Genomic DNA, 18,890 nt, shown 5'->3' with positions numbered 1-18,890 from the left:
GTGCTCTCTGCACTAGAAACGCTAAAAGCCGGACTTAAAAATATGATTTTTGCCTACTTGGAGCGGCTTTGTACTGCCCCTGGTAACTTGAGGGGTGTTGCCCCCTAAGGCATGGTTCTTCCCTGATAATAGTGGTGCCCCTGGTTACTGACCTCACTAGTCACAAACCTATTGCTTTGTGATTCTATAGTTTTATAGCTATAATTACCTTAAACAATTAATATATGACATGAGTTCCTTATCTGAAAATGTTATTCTGACATCTTTGTAGAAAGAGAAAACTGCACCAGATGCCCAGACATGGAGTGGCCCAATGAGAAGAGGAATCAGTGTGTTGCTAGAACAGAGGAGTTTCTATCCTACAATGATGATGTGATTTCTATATGTTTACTATCTCTGTCTGTTGTTCTGTACCTTTGTACTGTGCTCATAACGACTTGTTTTATCACATACCGGGACTCCCCCATAGTGAGAGCCAACAACCGGAGCCTGAGCTTCCTCCTCCTTGTCTCCATCAAGCTGAGCTTCCTCAGTGTGTTTCTGTTCCTCGGTCGCCCTGTGGATATAACCTGCATGCTGCGCATCATCACTTTTGGAATCACCTTCTCCATAGCTGTCTCTTCTCTCCTGGCCAAGACTATCATGGTTTGTGTTGCTTTCAAAGCCACCAAGCCAGGGAGCTCATGGAGAAAATGGCTGGGAGTCAAACTGTCCAATTCTGTAGTCTTGTTCTGCTCATCCATTCAAATAATCATCTGCATGACTTGGTTGGCCATTTCTCCTCCCTTTCAGGAACTGGACATTCACACTTCCCCTGGAACCATCATCATTCAGTGCAATGAGGGCTCAGCTATTGGCTTTTACTCAGTTATTGGGTATATGGGGCTTCTGGCAGCTGTTAGTTTTGTTTTAGCATTTTTAGCTCGGAGCTTACCGGACAGTTTTAATGAGGCCAAGTACATCACTTTCAGCATGCTGCTCTTCTGCAGTGTTTGGATCACAATGATCCCGGCCTATCTGAGCACCAAAGGCAAAAACACTGTGTGTGTGGAGATATTTGCCATACTCACCTCAAGCGCGGGGCTTTTATTCTGTATATTTCTGCCCAAATGTTACACAATACTACTCAGGCCAGAAATTAATATGAAATCTAATTTGCTTGGAAACAAATACAAATAATGTTAATGTTATATGTTGTATTACATAAATGTTATTATTAGACAATAAAATATACCCTTATCAAAGGAATTTATTGATGCCACTTGTGATACATGACTGTCTGAAATTTGTGTCTTTCAAGGCCACCACACTCAATTCCCACAGGCCAAAAGGCTCGGTCTTCGCCGAGGCTAGGGAGGCCTCCTTTATCCCCAACCCCTGGACCAAAAAGTTTCAAAGAGCAAGGGTCTTCTAAACTCTCCTTCACCTCACAGCTAGGGAGAGTTCTTTTCCCCAGTGGTTGGCCGAAGCTTCCCCTGAGGTTTCTGAAAGGCCAAAGTCTTGACTTTTGTGTTGGGGAGAGACCGGAACCTCATGGCCACACGGTCCTCACCTTGGTCTGTGGGGCATACCCTTATGGGCAACTGCACCCTCAAACCCATACAAAAGGGTCACATATAAAAAAATGCAGTGACAAAACAAGAAGGTGAATAAATAGATAAATAGTAAAATAATAAAATGTGCTGTGCATATGGCCCAAGCCTGACCTGACTCCTTGAGAATGAATGCCTAGACGAGGAGTTAAAAATAAAGAGCACATACTTATAAGCATTTCCAGTTCACCATAGAGAGAAGTCTCCTAGACATGATATGGCAGGACTCTTAGGGATTCAAACCCTGGCCTGCATGGTATTCAGCAAGTGTAGTACCCCACTGAGCCACTGGGGGTTTAGTGATCCCAAATGTCCATATAGACACCTGCTACCTCTGCTATTTTCCCTCTCTCCACCCCACTCTCATTAAGGCCAGGTGTCTATAATCTGGACATTATGGACCTATATAAGCCACCTACCTCCTTTTTCCGGATCATTAAGTTTGTAGGTGATCTTGCCCCAATTGTTCTGACTCCAGCCTTGTTCCTGCCTGATACCTGCACCCCAAATCCTTCATCCTGTTCCTGTGTTACTACTACTGACCTCTGGATAAAGACTCAGCCTTGTCCTGGACATTATCTACAACTGAACACTGCCTGCCTCTGGCCTCAGCATCTCCTCAACTCCGATTGTACGCTGCCTGCCCCAGACCTAAGCCTTATCTTCTCACTGGTTATTTCTTTGGTCTTGCCACTTTTGACTTAATTTCAGTATTGTTATTAATTTTTAATTTTTTTCATAAATTCGCCATGCTTACATTACGTGGCTTCAGCTATTGATCCATCTTACAACCTGCCTAACTAGGGTTAAGGTGGCCATACACGGGCCGACTGTAGCTGCCACTATCAGTCTCTTAGGCCGATTCGGCACCTTATCGGCCCGTGAAGGGGCACAAACAATTGGCCTGTCCTACCTAAAATCGGGCATATATCGATCGGGCAGGTTAAAATATATAGTCGGATCGGGGACCACATAGGCTCGTTGATGCGGTCCTCGAACTGACTGCGCCTATTACTGGTGTTCTAATTCAATCATTTGGCCCCAGACCAAGGCGAGGACCATGTATCCATGAGGTTCTGGTCTATCCTCGACACAAAAGACAAGACTTTGGCCTTGAAGAGACCTTGGGGGAAAGGGACTCTCCCTAGCCGTGAGGTGGTGGATATCGGGAGAAGATCCGCTCGCTTAGCTACTTCGCCAAATGAGCGGATCTTAATGTGTATGGCCACCTTTACTCAGCACACAGGCTCCCCCCTGCCAAACTCACACCTGAGGTAGTTCCTGATAGAATGATCCAGTCTCATAATAAGGAGCTTGCTGGTAACTCATCTACAGTCCATGAAAAGTCTGAACTACAACTCTCTGCTGACTGGATTGATTTGGCCTAAAGAAATGAAGGGGAAATTGACACTTTTGAGTTTCTTCTTATTGGCAAAAAGTTTCCTAATGTCAGTTTTTTATTCAGGTACCCAACTATATGAAGAGTAGACTGATAATCCTGCTTTTTTTGGCAGGGGCAAGGCTCAGGAAGGGGCTGAACGGGCTTTTTTTCTGCAGAATCCCAGCTTGTTTCTTTCCTTATTGCAGGAAATCTCTGATGGTTTGAAACCAACTGCAGTTTTCTGTCTAAGCACCTCGGTTTCACCAACATTTCCTTTTGTTCATCTGAAATGGCCGTTCACTATTCCTACCTTCCACTCACCACTGCTGATTGCATTCCACAATCCACCTATTTTGACCCTTCTGGCAAGCTATTTGAAGATGGGGCTTGGGAGAATTTTTCTGATGGACATGATTTAGAAGATACTTCTAATGAGGAAGAATGGAAAGATTTGAATTTAATGTTGATGGAGGTGACCAAAGAATATCAGTATTTTACTGCATTTCTATTTAGCACAACATAAATCTAAAAACATACAGTGTTCAGAATAGAGCAGAACTCCCCCGGTGGCTGTGCCTATATTCATTCTACTGAGCAAATCCTCTCTCTGCTCTCTATAAAATGAGGGTTGGATGAGCCGGGCCCCTTACTCTGTTCTACACACACAGCCCAACCCTGGGGCCCCTGTGTCTCTCTGTGCCACTGACTGTTACTGGGGCAAATCCTCTCTCTGCTCTCTATAAAATGAGGGTTGGATGAGCCGGGCCCCTTACTCTGTTCTACACACACAGCCCAACCCTGGGGCCCCTGTGTCTCTCTGTGCCACTGACTGTTACTGGGGCAAATCCTCTCTCTGCTCTCTATAAAATGAGGGTTGGATGAGCCGGGCCCCTTACTCTGTTCTACACACACAGCCCAACCCTGGGGCCCCTGTGTCTCTCTGTGCCACTGACTGTTACTGGGGCAAATCCTCTCTCTGCTCTCTATAAAATGAGGGTTGGATGAGCCGGGCCCCTTACTCTGTTCTACACACACAGCCCAACCCTGGGGCCCCTGTGTCTCTCTGTGCTACTGACTGCTGGCTGCCAGGTTTCTGCACTTATTGGGGGACACTTTGATAGTGGGTTCAATGCCAGGAGACATGGTTCCCTATAAGCTCAAATTACTGAACTGTATAATGCTCATGTGCATGGGAGCCTGCAAGCCTGAAGTTCAGAACAAACATTCTGCATGTCATTTGGAGATGGAGAAATCATTTGAGGAATATGAATATATTCAGGAAGGAGACATCATGATTGGTGGGGTGTTAACTGTGAACTCCTATGCGACATTTTTAAAACACCCAGAGGATAATTCCATCAGGATACTGTGTATGGAGTAAGTCACACCAGCGAGAATCACTATGAGATGCAACTCATACAACATATTTGTAGACCACAAACATATCAAGTCCTTCAAAGTGCATTTAGGTTTTTTCATAGTCTGTTACAGCCATCCTTGTAAATACTAACAAGTCTATTATTTATTATTTCAGACTTCTATGATAATGTATCTGAAACATAAAATTATTTGTACCAATGTCACACATTCAAGTCAAAATCATTAAATGAAACAGATCAAAGTATTGTCCATAGATAGCAGAGGTTCCTACCGGCAGTAGGCAGCCTGACCATCTGTGATATCTCTGTAATCAATAAACCCACACCAGAAAGGGAACTCAGGTCTATATTTGCACATGGGGGAAATGTATAGGGGTCACAGTACTGTCTTGCCTGACATGGGGTGCTTTAACCCTTTCACTGCCAGCCATTTTGGACAAAGTGGAACTTGTACTGCCAGACAGTTTTTGAACATTTTGCACTGTTTCACTTTAGGGGCCTTTCCCCGGGGGGACTTTTAGTTTACCCAGGAAAACTATATATCGTTTTTTTCAGGACAACCTAAGCTTTCAAAATATCATGGAATTTTTGTGTAATTCCAATTCTGTAACAAGATATAGGCTTCTAAATGTCTAAAAAATGAAAAAAAAAATTTTTCCACAATATAAACACATACAACTGAAACAAAAATTATTTTATGCATGAAAATACAACTGATTTGGAAAGTCCCATGTCTCTTGAATGTGCCAATACCAAATATATACAGGTCCTTTTCAAAAAATTAGCATATTGTGATAAAGTTCATTATTTTCTGTAATGTACTGATAAACATTAGACTTTCATATATTTTAGATTCATTACACACAACTGAAGTAGTTCAAGCCTTTTCTTGTTTTAATATTGATGATTGTGGCATACAACTCATGAAAACCCAAAATTCCTATCTCAAAAAATTAGCATATCATGAAAAGGTTCTCTAAACGAGCTATTAACCTAATCATCTGAATCAACAAATTAACTCTAAACACCTGCAAAAGATTCCTGAGGCTTTTAAAAACTCCCAGCCTGGTTCATTACTCAAAACCACAATCATGGGTAAGACTGCCGACCTGACTGCTGTCCAGAAGGCCATCATTGACACCCTCAAGCAAGAGGGTAAGACACAGAAAGAAATTTCTGAACAAATAGGCTGTTCCCAGAGTGCTGTATCAAGGCACCTCAGTGGGAAGTCTGTGGGAAGGAAAAAGTGTGGCAGAAAACGCTGCACAACGAGAAGAGGTGACTGGGCCCTGAGGAAGATTGTGGAGAAGGACCGATTCCTGACCTTGGGGGACCTGCGGAACCAGTGGACTGAGTCTGGAGTAGAAACATCCACAGCCACCGTGTACAGGCATGTGCAGGAAATGGGCTACAGGTGCCGCATTCCCCAGGTCAAGCCACTTTTGAACCAGAAACAGCGGCAGAAGCACCTGACCTGGGCTACAGAGAAGCAGCACTGGACTGTTGCTCAGTGGTCCAAAGTATGTCATTCGGAAATCAAGGTGCCAGAGTCTGGAGGAAGACTGGGGAGAGGGAAATGCCAAAATGCCTGAAGTCCAGTGTCAAGTACCCACAGTCAGTGATGTCAGCTGCTGGTGTTGGTCCACTGTGTTTTATCAAGGGCAGGGTCAATGCAGCTAGCTATCAGGAGATTTTGGAGCACTTCATGCTTCCATCTGCTGAAAAGCTTTATGGAGATGAAGATTTCATTTTTCAGCACAACCTGGCACCTGCTCACAGTGCCAAAACCACTGGTAAATGGTTTACTGACCATGGTATTACTGTGCTCAATTGGCCTGCCAACTCTCCTGACCTGAACCCCATAGAGAATCTGTGGGATATTGTGAAGAGAAAGTTGAGAGACACAAGACCCAACACTCTATTGAAGCATCCTGGGCCTCCATAACACCTGAGCAGTGCCACAGGCTGATTGCCTCCATGCCACGCCACATTGAAGCAGTCATTTCTGCAAAAGGATTCCCGACCAAGTATTGAGTGCATAACTGAACATAATTATTTGAAGGTTGACTTTTTTTGTATTAAAAACACTTTTCTTTTATTGGGCGGATGAAATATGCTAATTTTTTTAGATAGGAATTTTGGGTTTTCATGAGCTGTATGCCACAATCATCAATATTAAAACAAGAAAAGGCTTGAACTACTTCAGTTGTGTGTAATGAATCTAAAATATATGAAGGTCTAATGTTTATCAGTACATTACAGAAAATAATGAACTTTATCACAATATGCTAATTTTTTGAAAAGGACCTGTATATATTTGGTATTGGCACATTCAAGAGACATGGGACTTTCCAAATCAGTTGTATTTTCATGCATAAAATAATTTTTGTTTCAGTTGTATGTGTTTATATTGTGGAAAAAAAAATTTTTTCATTTTTTAGACATTTAGAAGCCTATATCTTGTTACAGAATTGGAATTACACAAAAATTCCATGATATTTTGAAAGCTTAGGTTATCCTGAAAATTTTTTTAAAAGGACCTGTATAGTTTCATGGGGATTTCTCACTTGTATAGGTCAAAAACTCCCAGCAGGACACTACCAAATTCCCAAAGCACTGCTCCAGAAAGCTGCATACTTTAGATTTAAAGGCCAAAAATTCCACTAACAGAAGGTTTATCCCAGAAAATTATGCATTTTTAGAAAAATCTGATTCTGGGGAATCCAGAATAGGTAGAACTGCCTGTCTACTCCAAACTACCAAGTCTCAAGGCCTTCCTAAAGTTATTGGTCTTTATCAAAATTTGTGAAATTTCTTAAAAATCGCTTCAAAGCTTCCAATCTATAGTATCTTATCTCCCACATATCATTAGGTACCAAGATAAAACACCCTAAATATGAATGCCGGGGGTCCACTGAACAGTTTGATGCCCAATATGTATAGGTTTACGTAAGTATGTGGCATGTAGGGGCCCCAATGTGAACATACCCCCATATGATCTGTCATTTCAGCTTCTGCAAAATCAACACATTTACCTCATTTTGTGTGGGATAAAGCTATGAAAAAGTATGCTCACCCCAGAAAGCCATGTATTTTTGGAAAGTACACATTCCCCCGAATCTAAAATGGGCACCCCTGTCTTTCTACTCTAAAGTAGCAAGCCGCAAAGGTTTCCTAAAGTTGGCAAATTTGAGAATATTTCCAAAAATCCTCTCAAAGCTTCCAGTTTGCAGCATCTTATTTTCCTTGTATCATTAGGTACCAAGGTAAAACACCCTGAATTTGAACGCCAGGAGTGCAGTGAACAGTTTGATGCCCAATATGTATAGGTTTACCTAAGTATGTGACATGTAGGGGTTCCAAAGTGAACATACACCATATGATCACCAAAGTACCAATCTGCAAAGCTTTCCTTAGTTAGTGGTTTTATGACATTTCAGAAAATCACCTAAAAATGTTGCAATTTGCCCCATTTATCTCACACAATTTCTTGCATACAAAGGCAAATCATCCCAAATAGAAACACCAGAGGCCTACTGAACAGTTTGATGCCCTATATGCATAGATTTAACAAACTATGTTGAGTACAGGGGCACCCAAATGAAAATAAAAATAAAAAAATGTGCATTTGAATGTTCACATATGACACTCTGGCTTGTGCAATTTTTGCACCTGGTATGTGTATTTTGTGCCCCCATAAGACAGTATGACCTCCATAAGACAGTATGGAGACCCTAGAAAACCATACATTTTCCAAAACTACACATTCTGACAGAACAAAAATGGGTAAATACATCTTTCTACAGCAAACTACCAAATTACAAAGCTATGCTAAACAGAACGGTTTTTATGACATTTCTGAAAAGTGTCACAAAGATTGCATTTTACCTCATTATGTACCCCCACAATTTGTAACGTATCAAAAAAAAACTCTAAATATGAACACCAGGGGTCTACTGAACAGTTTGATGCCCTATATGCATAGATTTACCAAACTATGTGGAGTACAGGGGCACCCAAATGAAAATAGTGCATAGGAATTTTCACAAATGACACTCCGGCTCGTGCAGTTTTTACATCCGGTATGTGTATTATGTGCCATTAGACCCCCTAACAGTATGGAGACCCTAGAAAACCATATATTTTCCAAAAATACACAAAAATGACAAAACAAAAATGGGTAAACACATCTTTCTACTGCAAACTACCAAACTACAAAGCTATGCTAAACAGAACGGTTTTTATGACATTTCTGAAAATTGTCACAAAGCTTGCATTTTACCCCATTATGTACCCCACATTTTATAACGTACCAACATAAAACACCCCAAATATCAATGCCAGGGGTCTATTGAACAGTTTGATGCCCAATATGCATAGATTTACCAAACTATGTGGGGTACAGATGAAGCCAAATTGAAATACAGCAGACAAAATGTCCATGTGCAAGACAAGTAACAAACAACAATACGAAATGCAATAAAATTGCTAAAATCCCAAAAAAACCTAACATCAATTTTTTTTCCTAGTGATATCTGCAGTCAGAACCACAGTTTGAGTATTCTGGCCTGGGCAAATTAGTTTTACAGACAAAGTCAAGCGAACAACAACTATGCTTAACTGAAAATGCAATAAAATGACTAAAAATGCACCAAAATCACAGAAAATGTAATAAAAACACCAAAATAATACACAAAAGGTATTGCACAGTGCAGTTAGTGAATACATTATCCGCAATGGTAATAAAACATTTTTTCAGGCAAGAATAAAAACGATGCGATAAATTTTTTTTTTTACAAAATTACATAAGTGTGTAAGTCTGTGTGTGTACACATGGCAAAATGTGTTTTGTGTGCATGTGTGTGAGTGCTGTAAGTGCTGTGAATGTGTAAAACCCCCCAACCCCCCCAAAAAATGTATGTGTGTGTTTATAAGTGTAAGTATAAGTGTGTATTAGTCTAATAAGTGTGTGATTGTGTGTTTGTGTGTGTGTCTGGTACTTACTTCGGCTCATGAAGCTGTAGATCACTAGAGGGACACAACAGAGATGCAGGCACAGCAGCTGCACTGAAGAATTGGTGAGTGGGTGGAAGAGGAGGGGGGAGCAGAGGGGGAAGCACAGGAAGGGAGAGCAGAAGAAAACAGACAGGTAGGAGCTACATGCTGGCTTTTTCTATGGGGCCCCTGGGCAATCACGCCCTAGGGGCCACTAATAACCCCCCTCTACTCGTTCCCTAGGGAGTTCTTTACATTGCGCTTGTTCTCTGCACTCGGATTAAGCAGGGAGCCATAAATACAAGTCAAATCATAACAATTCTAAAATTCCATCACTTTTCAGCTTTTGCAGTATTTTATTACATAATCACGGAGATGACTTTCTTTTTAGCAATTGGAAATTCCAGTAAACTGATTGCAAGGGTGGTTTTAGGTCCAACAGAACAAATGACAAGACCCCGTCACTAGGCTTTCATTTAGGGGATATGCTTAGTATGCACTACTGTACCAAAAAGGTGCTCATTGTAACCATGTATAGAAAGTACAGAACAAGTATAGAAAGTGTGTAAATGCTACCTGCTGATTGCATCCAGTCCCAGAAAGTGGAGCCATTCACCTTAGGGCAGTGATCCCCAACCAGTGGCCCTTGAGCTACATGTTGCTCCCCACGGGTTTTGATGTTGCTCCCAGTGACCTCAAAGTAGGTGCCCAATATATAATCTCAGGCTTGGGGGCAAGTTCTGAAACCACAAAGACATTTTTTCTCCCAGCAGAGCCTTCTGCAGGCTAGCAGTCCCCATGGGGCTACCAAATAGCCAATCAGAGACCTTATTTTGCATTTTCAAAGACTTTTTTTTTCATGCTTCGTGGCTCACCAACACTTTTTACATCTGAACGTGGCTCACAAGTTAAAAAGCATGGGGACCCCTGCCTTAGGGTATACTCATAGCAAATGATGAGGAGAGCACCACAAGGCAGATTACCATTCAGTACATTTATTGCAAACTTCTACAGCTGATTGGTTGCTATAGGTCATTAGACCTGCAGGAAACTTTTCTCCTTATGACATGGCCCCCAAATGTACCTTTAACTGTAGCCTTGCATACACTGCATAGCCCCTTTGTCAGGAGGCACCAGTCAGTCCAGCATGACTATGGATTGCTGACTATACATTAGAGACTTGTGGCCTCTTTGTGCTTACATTTGCTCCTACTTTTACCCACCCCATGCTATAATAAGCTCTACGTTGAAGAAGCACAAAATGTAGAAATAAAGTGCACTCAGGCAGGAAAGACTTAGCCAGCAATCAACTGTACATAAGCGAGTAGGAAATGCTCCAAAGGTGGGATGAATGGACCCAAAACCACTATGTGATACTAGAATAAACTAGATATCAGTTCAAAGAGTGACACTATTTAGCCCATAAAGTCAGAAAGTTCATAAATACATATAAAGACTCAGTGCTAAATGCCCCTCAGTGAGGCCCAGAGAGACCAAGAGAGTATCTGGTGTTATCTAAATTTTGATGAAAAAGGGCTGAAAATTGGGGGTAAAGTAACTGTAACTAAATTCACTGTTCAGTCATCAGACACCCCGCAGAGTGGCTATGACAGAGACCAACCAATCACCTTCTTGGGGCTCATCAGTGTAGTACAGGGTTTTCTGATCAGCTATTCAGATAGTTGGGAATCTGATCAGCTATTAAAAATGGGATTTTTTTTGGAGCCTTAAGGAATTTGTTCCCAGAATCCCTTTGGTCTATTTGCATACATACAAGGCAGTCTCCTCAATACTTTTGACTTGTTGGTAATCCCCACTCCTGGCTCTACCTAAGCTGATCAGGAAACCCTGCACTACACTGATGAGCCCCAAGAAGGGCGAAACCGGTCTGTAGTTGGGAATCTGATCAGCTATTATCCCGGCTTCTGCTTTAAACCCAGTGGGTGAGCTGTAGCCTATAGGATAAACCCATGTAAATGGGATTTTTTTAAGAGCCTTAAGGAATTTATTCCCAGAATCCCTTTGGTGTATCCTGTTATGACATATAGCAAATACTTGATTTTCCTTTTTCTTTTCCCCAGAGCCGTTGCTGAGTATTACCGACAGTTCATAGATTTTCGTTATTTTATTGAACAAACAAACAATAATAGAGCCTTTTTCCCCAACCTGACCCTGGGGTACCATATATATGATTCCTGTGGGGACCCCCCTAAGGCTGTGAGGAGCGTATTACAGATATTATCTGGTACCAGGGAGCCGGTTCCCAATTACTCCTGTGTGGGAAAGAGAAACATTGCTGGGTTTATTGGGGATCTCACCTCAGAGACAACTGTACCCATAGCCCAGATACTGACTCTGTATGGATACACACAGGTAAGAAAAATAATGTATTTTAAAACCATTAATAGAAAGTTTCAAGACATAGAAAATTGAGACAAGAACAAGATTGAGTCTTCTTCATGTTGTACTAAAGGCAGAGTCCATTGCATGTAACTGGTTATATTCCAATATAGTAAAGCAATGTGATGATATTTAACCTCCATTTTATTTTCTCAGATCAGTTACGGAGCCACAGACCCGTTACTGAGGGACAGAGCCGCCTTCCCGTACTTCTTTAGGACAGTACAGAGTGATCACCATCATTGTTACCTCCTTACGGAGCTACTGAAGCATTTCGGCTGGACCTGGGTTGGGGTTATTAGATTCGATGATGATGCCGGAGACAGAGAATTCCAGCTTCTAACCAAATATTTCTCTAACAATGGAATATGTATCGAGTTCTCAATAAAGATAAATATCTACAATATTCAATCACGTGAGCACATTATTAATAAACATAAGGAGCAGTTTCAGAAATCTACCACCAGTGTAATTGTACTTTGTGGAACGGTGTCTATAACAATAGCTGAAGAATTCCGCCTATTAAAAGATGTTCTTAGAGAGAAGACATTAATTCTCGCTACAAACTGGGCAGCCAATCACATGATATATTATGCCATAGAAGTGTTTAATGGGAGTTTGGGGTTTATGCAGCGTTCACTGTATGAACTAAATAGCCCAGAAATAAAGGCTTTCCTAGCGAGCATCCATCCTTCCAAATACCCCAGAGACAAGTTGCTTGAAGATCTTTGGATGCAGTATCACTTATGTTCCTCAACTAATGAATATAAGAACAAGATTTATGAATATTTGTACCCTTATAGTCTGCATAACTGCACCGGAGAGGAACGTATTCAGGATATCTGGAACATTGACAATATCCTTCACTCCCCCCGGGTGCACCTTGCAGTCAATGTGCTGTCTCATGCAATTCATAATATGTACATGTCCCTCAGTAAGCTCAGCCCCAAACAGAACGAACGACTGTATAATTACAGGTATCAGGTAAAAAACATTAAACTGAACTCCTAAACATTTTCCATTTTATATAATAACAGATACGATAACTATCCTACTGTATTATTCCTATTGCCTTTGTTTGTTACCCACACCCACATGTTGTAGGTTTAGCAGGGTTATTTTCCTCTTTTATTGTTCATTTTGGAGCTCTGATTGTACTGGACAATAAAATTTAGCCTGTATAGGTATGGGATCCGTTATTCAAAACCATCGTAACCTTGGGTCTTCCGGATAAGGGATCTTTCCGTAGTTTGGATCTCCATGCTTTAAGTTTACAAGAAAATAATTTAAACATTAGATAAACCCAATAGCATTGTTTCCCATCCAATATGGATTTATTATATCTTCGTTTGGATCAAGTACAGGTACTGTTTTATCATTACAGAGAAAAAGGGAATCATTTAACCATTAAATAAACCCAATAGGGCTGTTCTGCCCCCAATAAGGGGTAATTATATCTTAGTTGGGATCAAGTACAGGTACTGTTTTATTATTACAGAGAAAAGGGAATCATTTAACCATTAAATAAACCCAATAGGGTTGTTCTGCCCCCAATAAGGGGTAATTATATCTTAGTTGGGATCAAGTACAGGTACTGTTTTATTATTACAGAGAAAAGGGAATCATTTAACCATTAAATAAACCCAATAGGGCTATTCTGCCCCCAATAAGGGGTAATTATATCTTAGTTGGGATCAAGTACAGGTACTGTTTTATTATTACAGAGAAAAGGGAATCATTTAACCATTAAATAAACCCAATAGGGCTGTTCTGCCCCCAATAAGGGGTAATTATATCTTAGTTGGGATCAAGTACAGGTACTGTTTTAATACTACAGGGAGAAAGGAAATAATTTCTAAAAATTAGAATCCTTTGTTTGAAATGTAGTCTATGGGATTTGGCCTTTCCGGAATTCAGAATTTTTGGATAACGGGTTTCCGGATAACGAATCCTATACCTGTACTTGTGAAAAAGCCAACTCCCTCTCCAACTATCTTTATCCTCCACCTGCTGAGGGAAAGATACACAATATACTGATGTTACTACACATAGTGCATGTCCTTTCTTTATTCATTTACAGATTCAACAATTTCGTTTCATTTGCCATGATCTATTTTTTCATTAAACTTTGCAGACAGAAATGACAGTTATTATTAAAGTGCAGAAACCAGTTTCCATATTTCAAAAAGCTTCCAAGCATCCCTTTATAAACAAAGGGAAAGTGTCCATCTTTGCCAGTAATTTATCGGATCATTTATAATATGTGAGGCTCCCACTGATGTATGAACACATTTTTAGTGATTTGTTGATCTAAATCATTTACTTTTCTAGTTACATCACTACTTTAAGTTTCTTGAATATAAAGTCCAGGGGGTTCCTTACAATTTTGATGAAAATGGAGAGTTTAAAAGTCTATATTGGATGTATAACTACATGACTGAAACTGAAGAAAAAACGAATGTGCAATATTTTGAATTTAACCCACTGGCTCCATCAGAACAGAAACTTATTCCAGCAGATATAACATGGAAAACAGGCCAGGTGAGAGACTCTCTCTGCTTTTCCTTATCAGCAATAACATCTATAGACCAGGGCTCAGCTATAATATGTGGGTCAGCAGTGTTCATTGAATATGTCTTCTTCACTGGGTCAATGCAACTAAAACTCTGACATCTAGAATCAGGCTTAGAACTAGCCCAGGACTTATGAGGTACAATCTATACTAGCAATGAATGAATTTTTTCACCATTAGTGAATTGTTTAACAAAACTTCCGTGATAATTCTCGGTGGAAAAATGCGTTGTGAATGAAAAAATGGGGTGAGTTGACCCAGCACTCAAATAATATATTTCATCATTAAATTACTAAATTTTTATCAAAAATGCTTAAAGGAGATGTTCACCTTCAGGCCAAAATGCTTAATTTTGAAGAACAGGCTGCCCTCTCAGTAGGGGATTTCCCAGACAAGGACTTGGCCGGCAGCCAAATAAAAAAAGTTGACAATGAACTGGTTCCTGTGCATGCCTTGCCCTTTCCCACTTCATCAATAACATGCAAACAAAGCAGGAAATGGCAAGGCATGCACAGGGATAAGTTTAGTGTAAACTTCCTGTTTTGGGCAGAGTTAAACTTGGAGTTGCCGATCCCCTCAGAACAGAATGGTGAGACCAAAAGAGCGAGTGTTATAGCAGCACTGATCCTGGTCTGTAGCATCAAAACTAAACATTTCAAATAATAAAGATGAATTACAAAAATGTTTTTTTCTGGCAGGGGCTGTTCAAATTCAGTCTTTTGTCTAAGGGCAAACATCCCCTTTACATTTTCAAAGCAAGGTTCCCTATCTATAATACTTTAAGTGAGCCTCAATGAGCTGAGATAATGACAAGGGATATAGAATGGGAGGGGTTAATATGGTGGCCCCTCAGCTGTCTACTAAATTATTCATATTTCATAATTTCTGTAATATTTGTTAGTTTGAGTTCCATTCATATCACAGTAGCCTTTCTGTGTATTTTATTTGTCTCCTAGAAGCCAAGAGCTCAGTGCTCAGCCAACTGCCCAACTGGTTTCAGGAAGGCATCCAAGCCCGGGACCCAGTCCTGCTGTTATGGTTGTGCCCAGTGTTCCGAGGGAGAGATCTCCAATGTAACAGGTTTGAGTGGTTCTATAATGGAAATAAAAACTGGAAGATACAGTATTTGCTAAATTCTTAAATTATGCAACATTTCAGGACAAATAACACATTTTCCCAATGACTGCCATCATCCTCTAAACTAGGTGTTAATTATATTAACCTCAAAAAGATTGATGGTTTTTACTGATACATATCATGTATTTACTCTGTGCCAGTGAGTGGCAGATTCTGTTAATGCCTATAAGAGGGGCCTGGATGAGTTCTTGAACAAGCAGAATATCCAAGGCTATTGTGATACTAATATCTACAGTTAGTATTAGTGGTTGTATTTATAGTTTATGTATGTGAGTGTATAGATTGGTAGGTGTGGGTTGTGTGTGCTGGGTTTACTTGGATGGGTTGAACTTGATGGTCTTTTTTAGAAAAATGTAACTATGTAAAAATGTACCAGGAATTCCTTTAATGATTGATATATCGACTAAATGCTTTTTTTTACGTTTTTGCAGACAGTAAAAACTGTATCAAATGCCCAGACATGGAGTGGCCCAATGAGAAGAGGAATCAGTGTGTTGCTAAGACAGAAGAGTTTTTATCCTACACTAATGATGTCATTTCCATATCTTTTTCAGCTGTCTCTATTATATTTTTCCTTATAACTCAACTTCTAATAGTAGTTTTTATTATACACATGGACACCCCCATAGTGAGAGCCAACAACCGGAGCCTGAGCTTCCTCCTCCTTGTCTCCATCAAGCTGAGCTTCCTCAGTGTGTTTCTGTTCCTCGGTCGCCCTGTGGATATAACCTGCATGCTGCGCATCATCACTTTTGGAATCACCTTCTCCATAGCTGTCTCTTCTCTCCTGGCCAAGACTATCATGGTTTGTGTTGCTTTCAAAGCCACCAAGCCAGGGAGCTCATGGAGAAAATGGCTGGGAGTCAAACTGTCCAATTCTGTAGTCTTGTTCTGCTCATCCATTCAAATAATCATCTGCATGACTTGGTTGGCCATTTCTCCTCCCTTTCAGGAACTGGACATTCACACTTCCCCTGGAACCATCATCATTCAGTGCAATGAGGGCTCAGCTATTGGCTTTTACTCAGTTATTGGGTATATGGGGCTTCTGGCAGCTGTTAGTTTTGTTTTAGCATTTTTAGCTCGGAGCTTACCGGACAGTTTTAATGAGGCCAAGTACATCACTTTCAGCATGCTGCTCTTCTGCAGTGTTTGGATCACAATGATCCCGGCCTATCTGAGCACCAAAGGCAAAAACACTGTGTGTGTGGAGATATTTGCCATACTCACCTCAAGCACGGGCCTTTTAGCCTGTATATTTCTGCCCAAATGTTATATCATTTTGTTTCGGCCAGAAATCAATGCAAAATCCTATTTATTTCAAAATAAATCTATGTAACTTCTGAAGACACACACCATTGTCCATACCATAAACAACATTATATGCACTGGATTTAAGTTACTATGCCTGATTATTTCCTACCACTTTTGGTGATGGAGCTCCAGTTGGTACAGTCCCAGCATCACAAAGCCTCCAGACTCGGTTATATCAGCGTCATTACACCAGTGCTGACAAGGCAGCTCCACCCCAGACATAACAATAGACACCAGGAACAATATCTCAGTGCCAAGTTGCATGGAAATCAATTTTAAAAGGTCCACTGATGGACCAATGCTGGTCATCAGTTTGTAGTCTCTGTGCTGTTGGTCTCTTTGCCTGTTTATTGTGCCTAGCCCATGGTTGGTAACACTGCCTGTTGTAAGGAAACCTCCATGCCCAGAAGGAGATGATAAATAATAAAATGTTTTATTGTATTGAAACTGACCCTTGAATAACTCTTTATCTATATACAGACTGCTTGTTGTAGTCTCAATTGCATGTAGCTGTATGGGCTTGATCCTAGTCTGTTCCTCAAGTCCTGCTTCTACTCTGCCTGCCCTACCCATATCTTGTAATTAGACTTCAATGAATGCCAGGGCCCAATTAAACAGTTTGATGCCCAGTGTATAGGTTTACCTAAGTATGTGGCATATAGGGGCCCAAAAAGTAAAATACCCCCATATGAGCTATCATTTCTGTGGGAGTTCAGCTTCCGCAAAATCAATACATTTGCTGCATTTTATTTCACCCCAATAAACCATACGGTATATTTTTTGAAAAGTAAATTTTCTCCCAAATCCAAAATGTGGAAATATGTCTTTCTACTCCAAACTATCAAACCACAAAACTTTTCTCAAGTTGCCAATTTTGATAACATTTCTGAAAATCATGTTTTTTTTGTTTTCACGTCATCAGGTACCAAGATATAATACCCTATATATATGAATACCATGGGCCCATGACCATGTGATTGCAATTTGCTGCATTTATCTCATGCAATTTCCTACATACAATGGCAAATCACCCTAAATATGAACACCAGTGGTTTATTGAACAGAGTGATGGTCAATGTGCCAAAGTGCCGCTGTAGATGTTTGACATGTGGGAAAGCTGTTCATTTCAGTTAGGATTGACTTTGCTCACTCAGTTATATTTATGTCTGACTTTTTAGGGCTTGGCCAGAGTTGAGGACTTTGCTGGCATTCCAAAAAGACTGACTCCTATATCACTATGATTGAACAATAAAAAGAGAGTATATCTAGGTTAAAATATCGGTAATATAGTCATTTGGTTTATTTGAAGTCCATTTTCCCTAGTTACCTTGACCACTAAAGTGTACAGCAATCAGGTGATTATTTTTTGCTGCTTCTCCTTTCAACAGCATTTTGGTTTTTATTTTCAAGCTTAAATCTCTGATCTCAGGTGGCTGTGTCTATATTCATTCTACTGAGCAAATCCTCTCTCTGCTCTCTATAAAATGAGGGTTGGATGAGCCGGGCCCCTTACTCTGTTCTACACACACAGCCCAACCCTGGGGCCCCTGTGTCTCTCTGTGCCACTGACTGTTACTGGGGCAAATCCTCTCTCTGCTCTCTATAAAATGAGGGTTGGATGAGCCGGGCCCCTTACTCTGTTCTACACACACAGCCCAACCCTGGGGCCCCTGTGTCTCTCTGTGCCACTGACTGTTACTGGGGCAAATCCTCTCTCTGCTCTCTATAAAATGAGGGTTGGATGAGCCGGGCCCCTTACTCTGTTCTACACACACAGCCCAACCCTGGGGCCCCTGTGTCTCTCTGTGCTACTGACTGTTACTGGGGCAAATCCTCTCTCTATAAAATGAGGGTTGGATGAGCCGGGCCCCTTACTCTGTTCTACACACACAGCCCAACCCTGGGGCCCCTGTGTCTCTCTGTGCCACTGACTGTTACTGGGGCAAATCCTCTCTCTGCTCTCTATAAAATGAGGGTTGGATGAGCCGGGCCCCTTACTCTGTTCTACACACACAGCCCAACCCTGGGGCCCCTGTGTCTCTCTGTGCTACTGACTGCTGGCTGCCAGGTTTCTGCACTTATTGGGGGACACTTTGATACTGGGTACAATGCCAGGAGAC

General features: G+C 41.0%; 2 protein-coding genes across 2 annotated transcripts in view; both read left to right on the top strand.

Annotated features, from left to right (window-relative positions):
- LOC116408384 (vomeronasal type-2 receptor 26-like) overlaps positions 1–1,179 on the top strand; it is a 31,622-nt gene extending 30,443 nt beyond the window's left edge. Inside the window, exon 7 of the mRNA XM_031895159.1 lies at positions 272–1,179. Coding sequence (XP_031751019.1) covers positions 272–1,179 — 908 coding nt within the window. The remainder of the gene's footprint in view (positions 1–271) is intronic.
- A 2,935-nt stretch (positions 1,180–4,114) lies between these two features.
- On the top strand, positions 4,115–16,795 carry LOC116408383 (vomeronasal type-2 receptor 26-like). Its single transcript, XM_031895158.1, has 6 exons — positions 4,115–4,350; positions 11,429–11,720; positions 11,904–12,731; positions 14,079–14,288; positions 15,276–15,399; positions 15,888–16,795. The coding sequence occupies exons 1-6, from the start codon at positions 4,115–4,117 to the stop codon at positions 16,793–16,795; spliced, it is 2,598 nt and encodes an 865-aa protein (XP_031751018.1).
- The last annotated feature ends 2,095 nt before the right edge of the window (positions 16,796–18,890 follow it).

This window comes from Xenopus tropicalis, chromosome 1 (assembly GCF_000004195.4).
Source record: "Xenopus tropicalis strain Nigerian chromosome 1, UCB_Xtro_10.0, whole genome shotgun sequence".
NCBI classification, from domain to species: Eukaryota; Metazoa; Chordata; class Amphibia; order Anura; family Pipidae; genus Xenopus; species Xenopus tropicalis.
The sequence above is the reverse complement of the archived record's forward strand: the minus strand, read 5'-3'. Positions and strand labels throughout refer to the sequence as shown.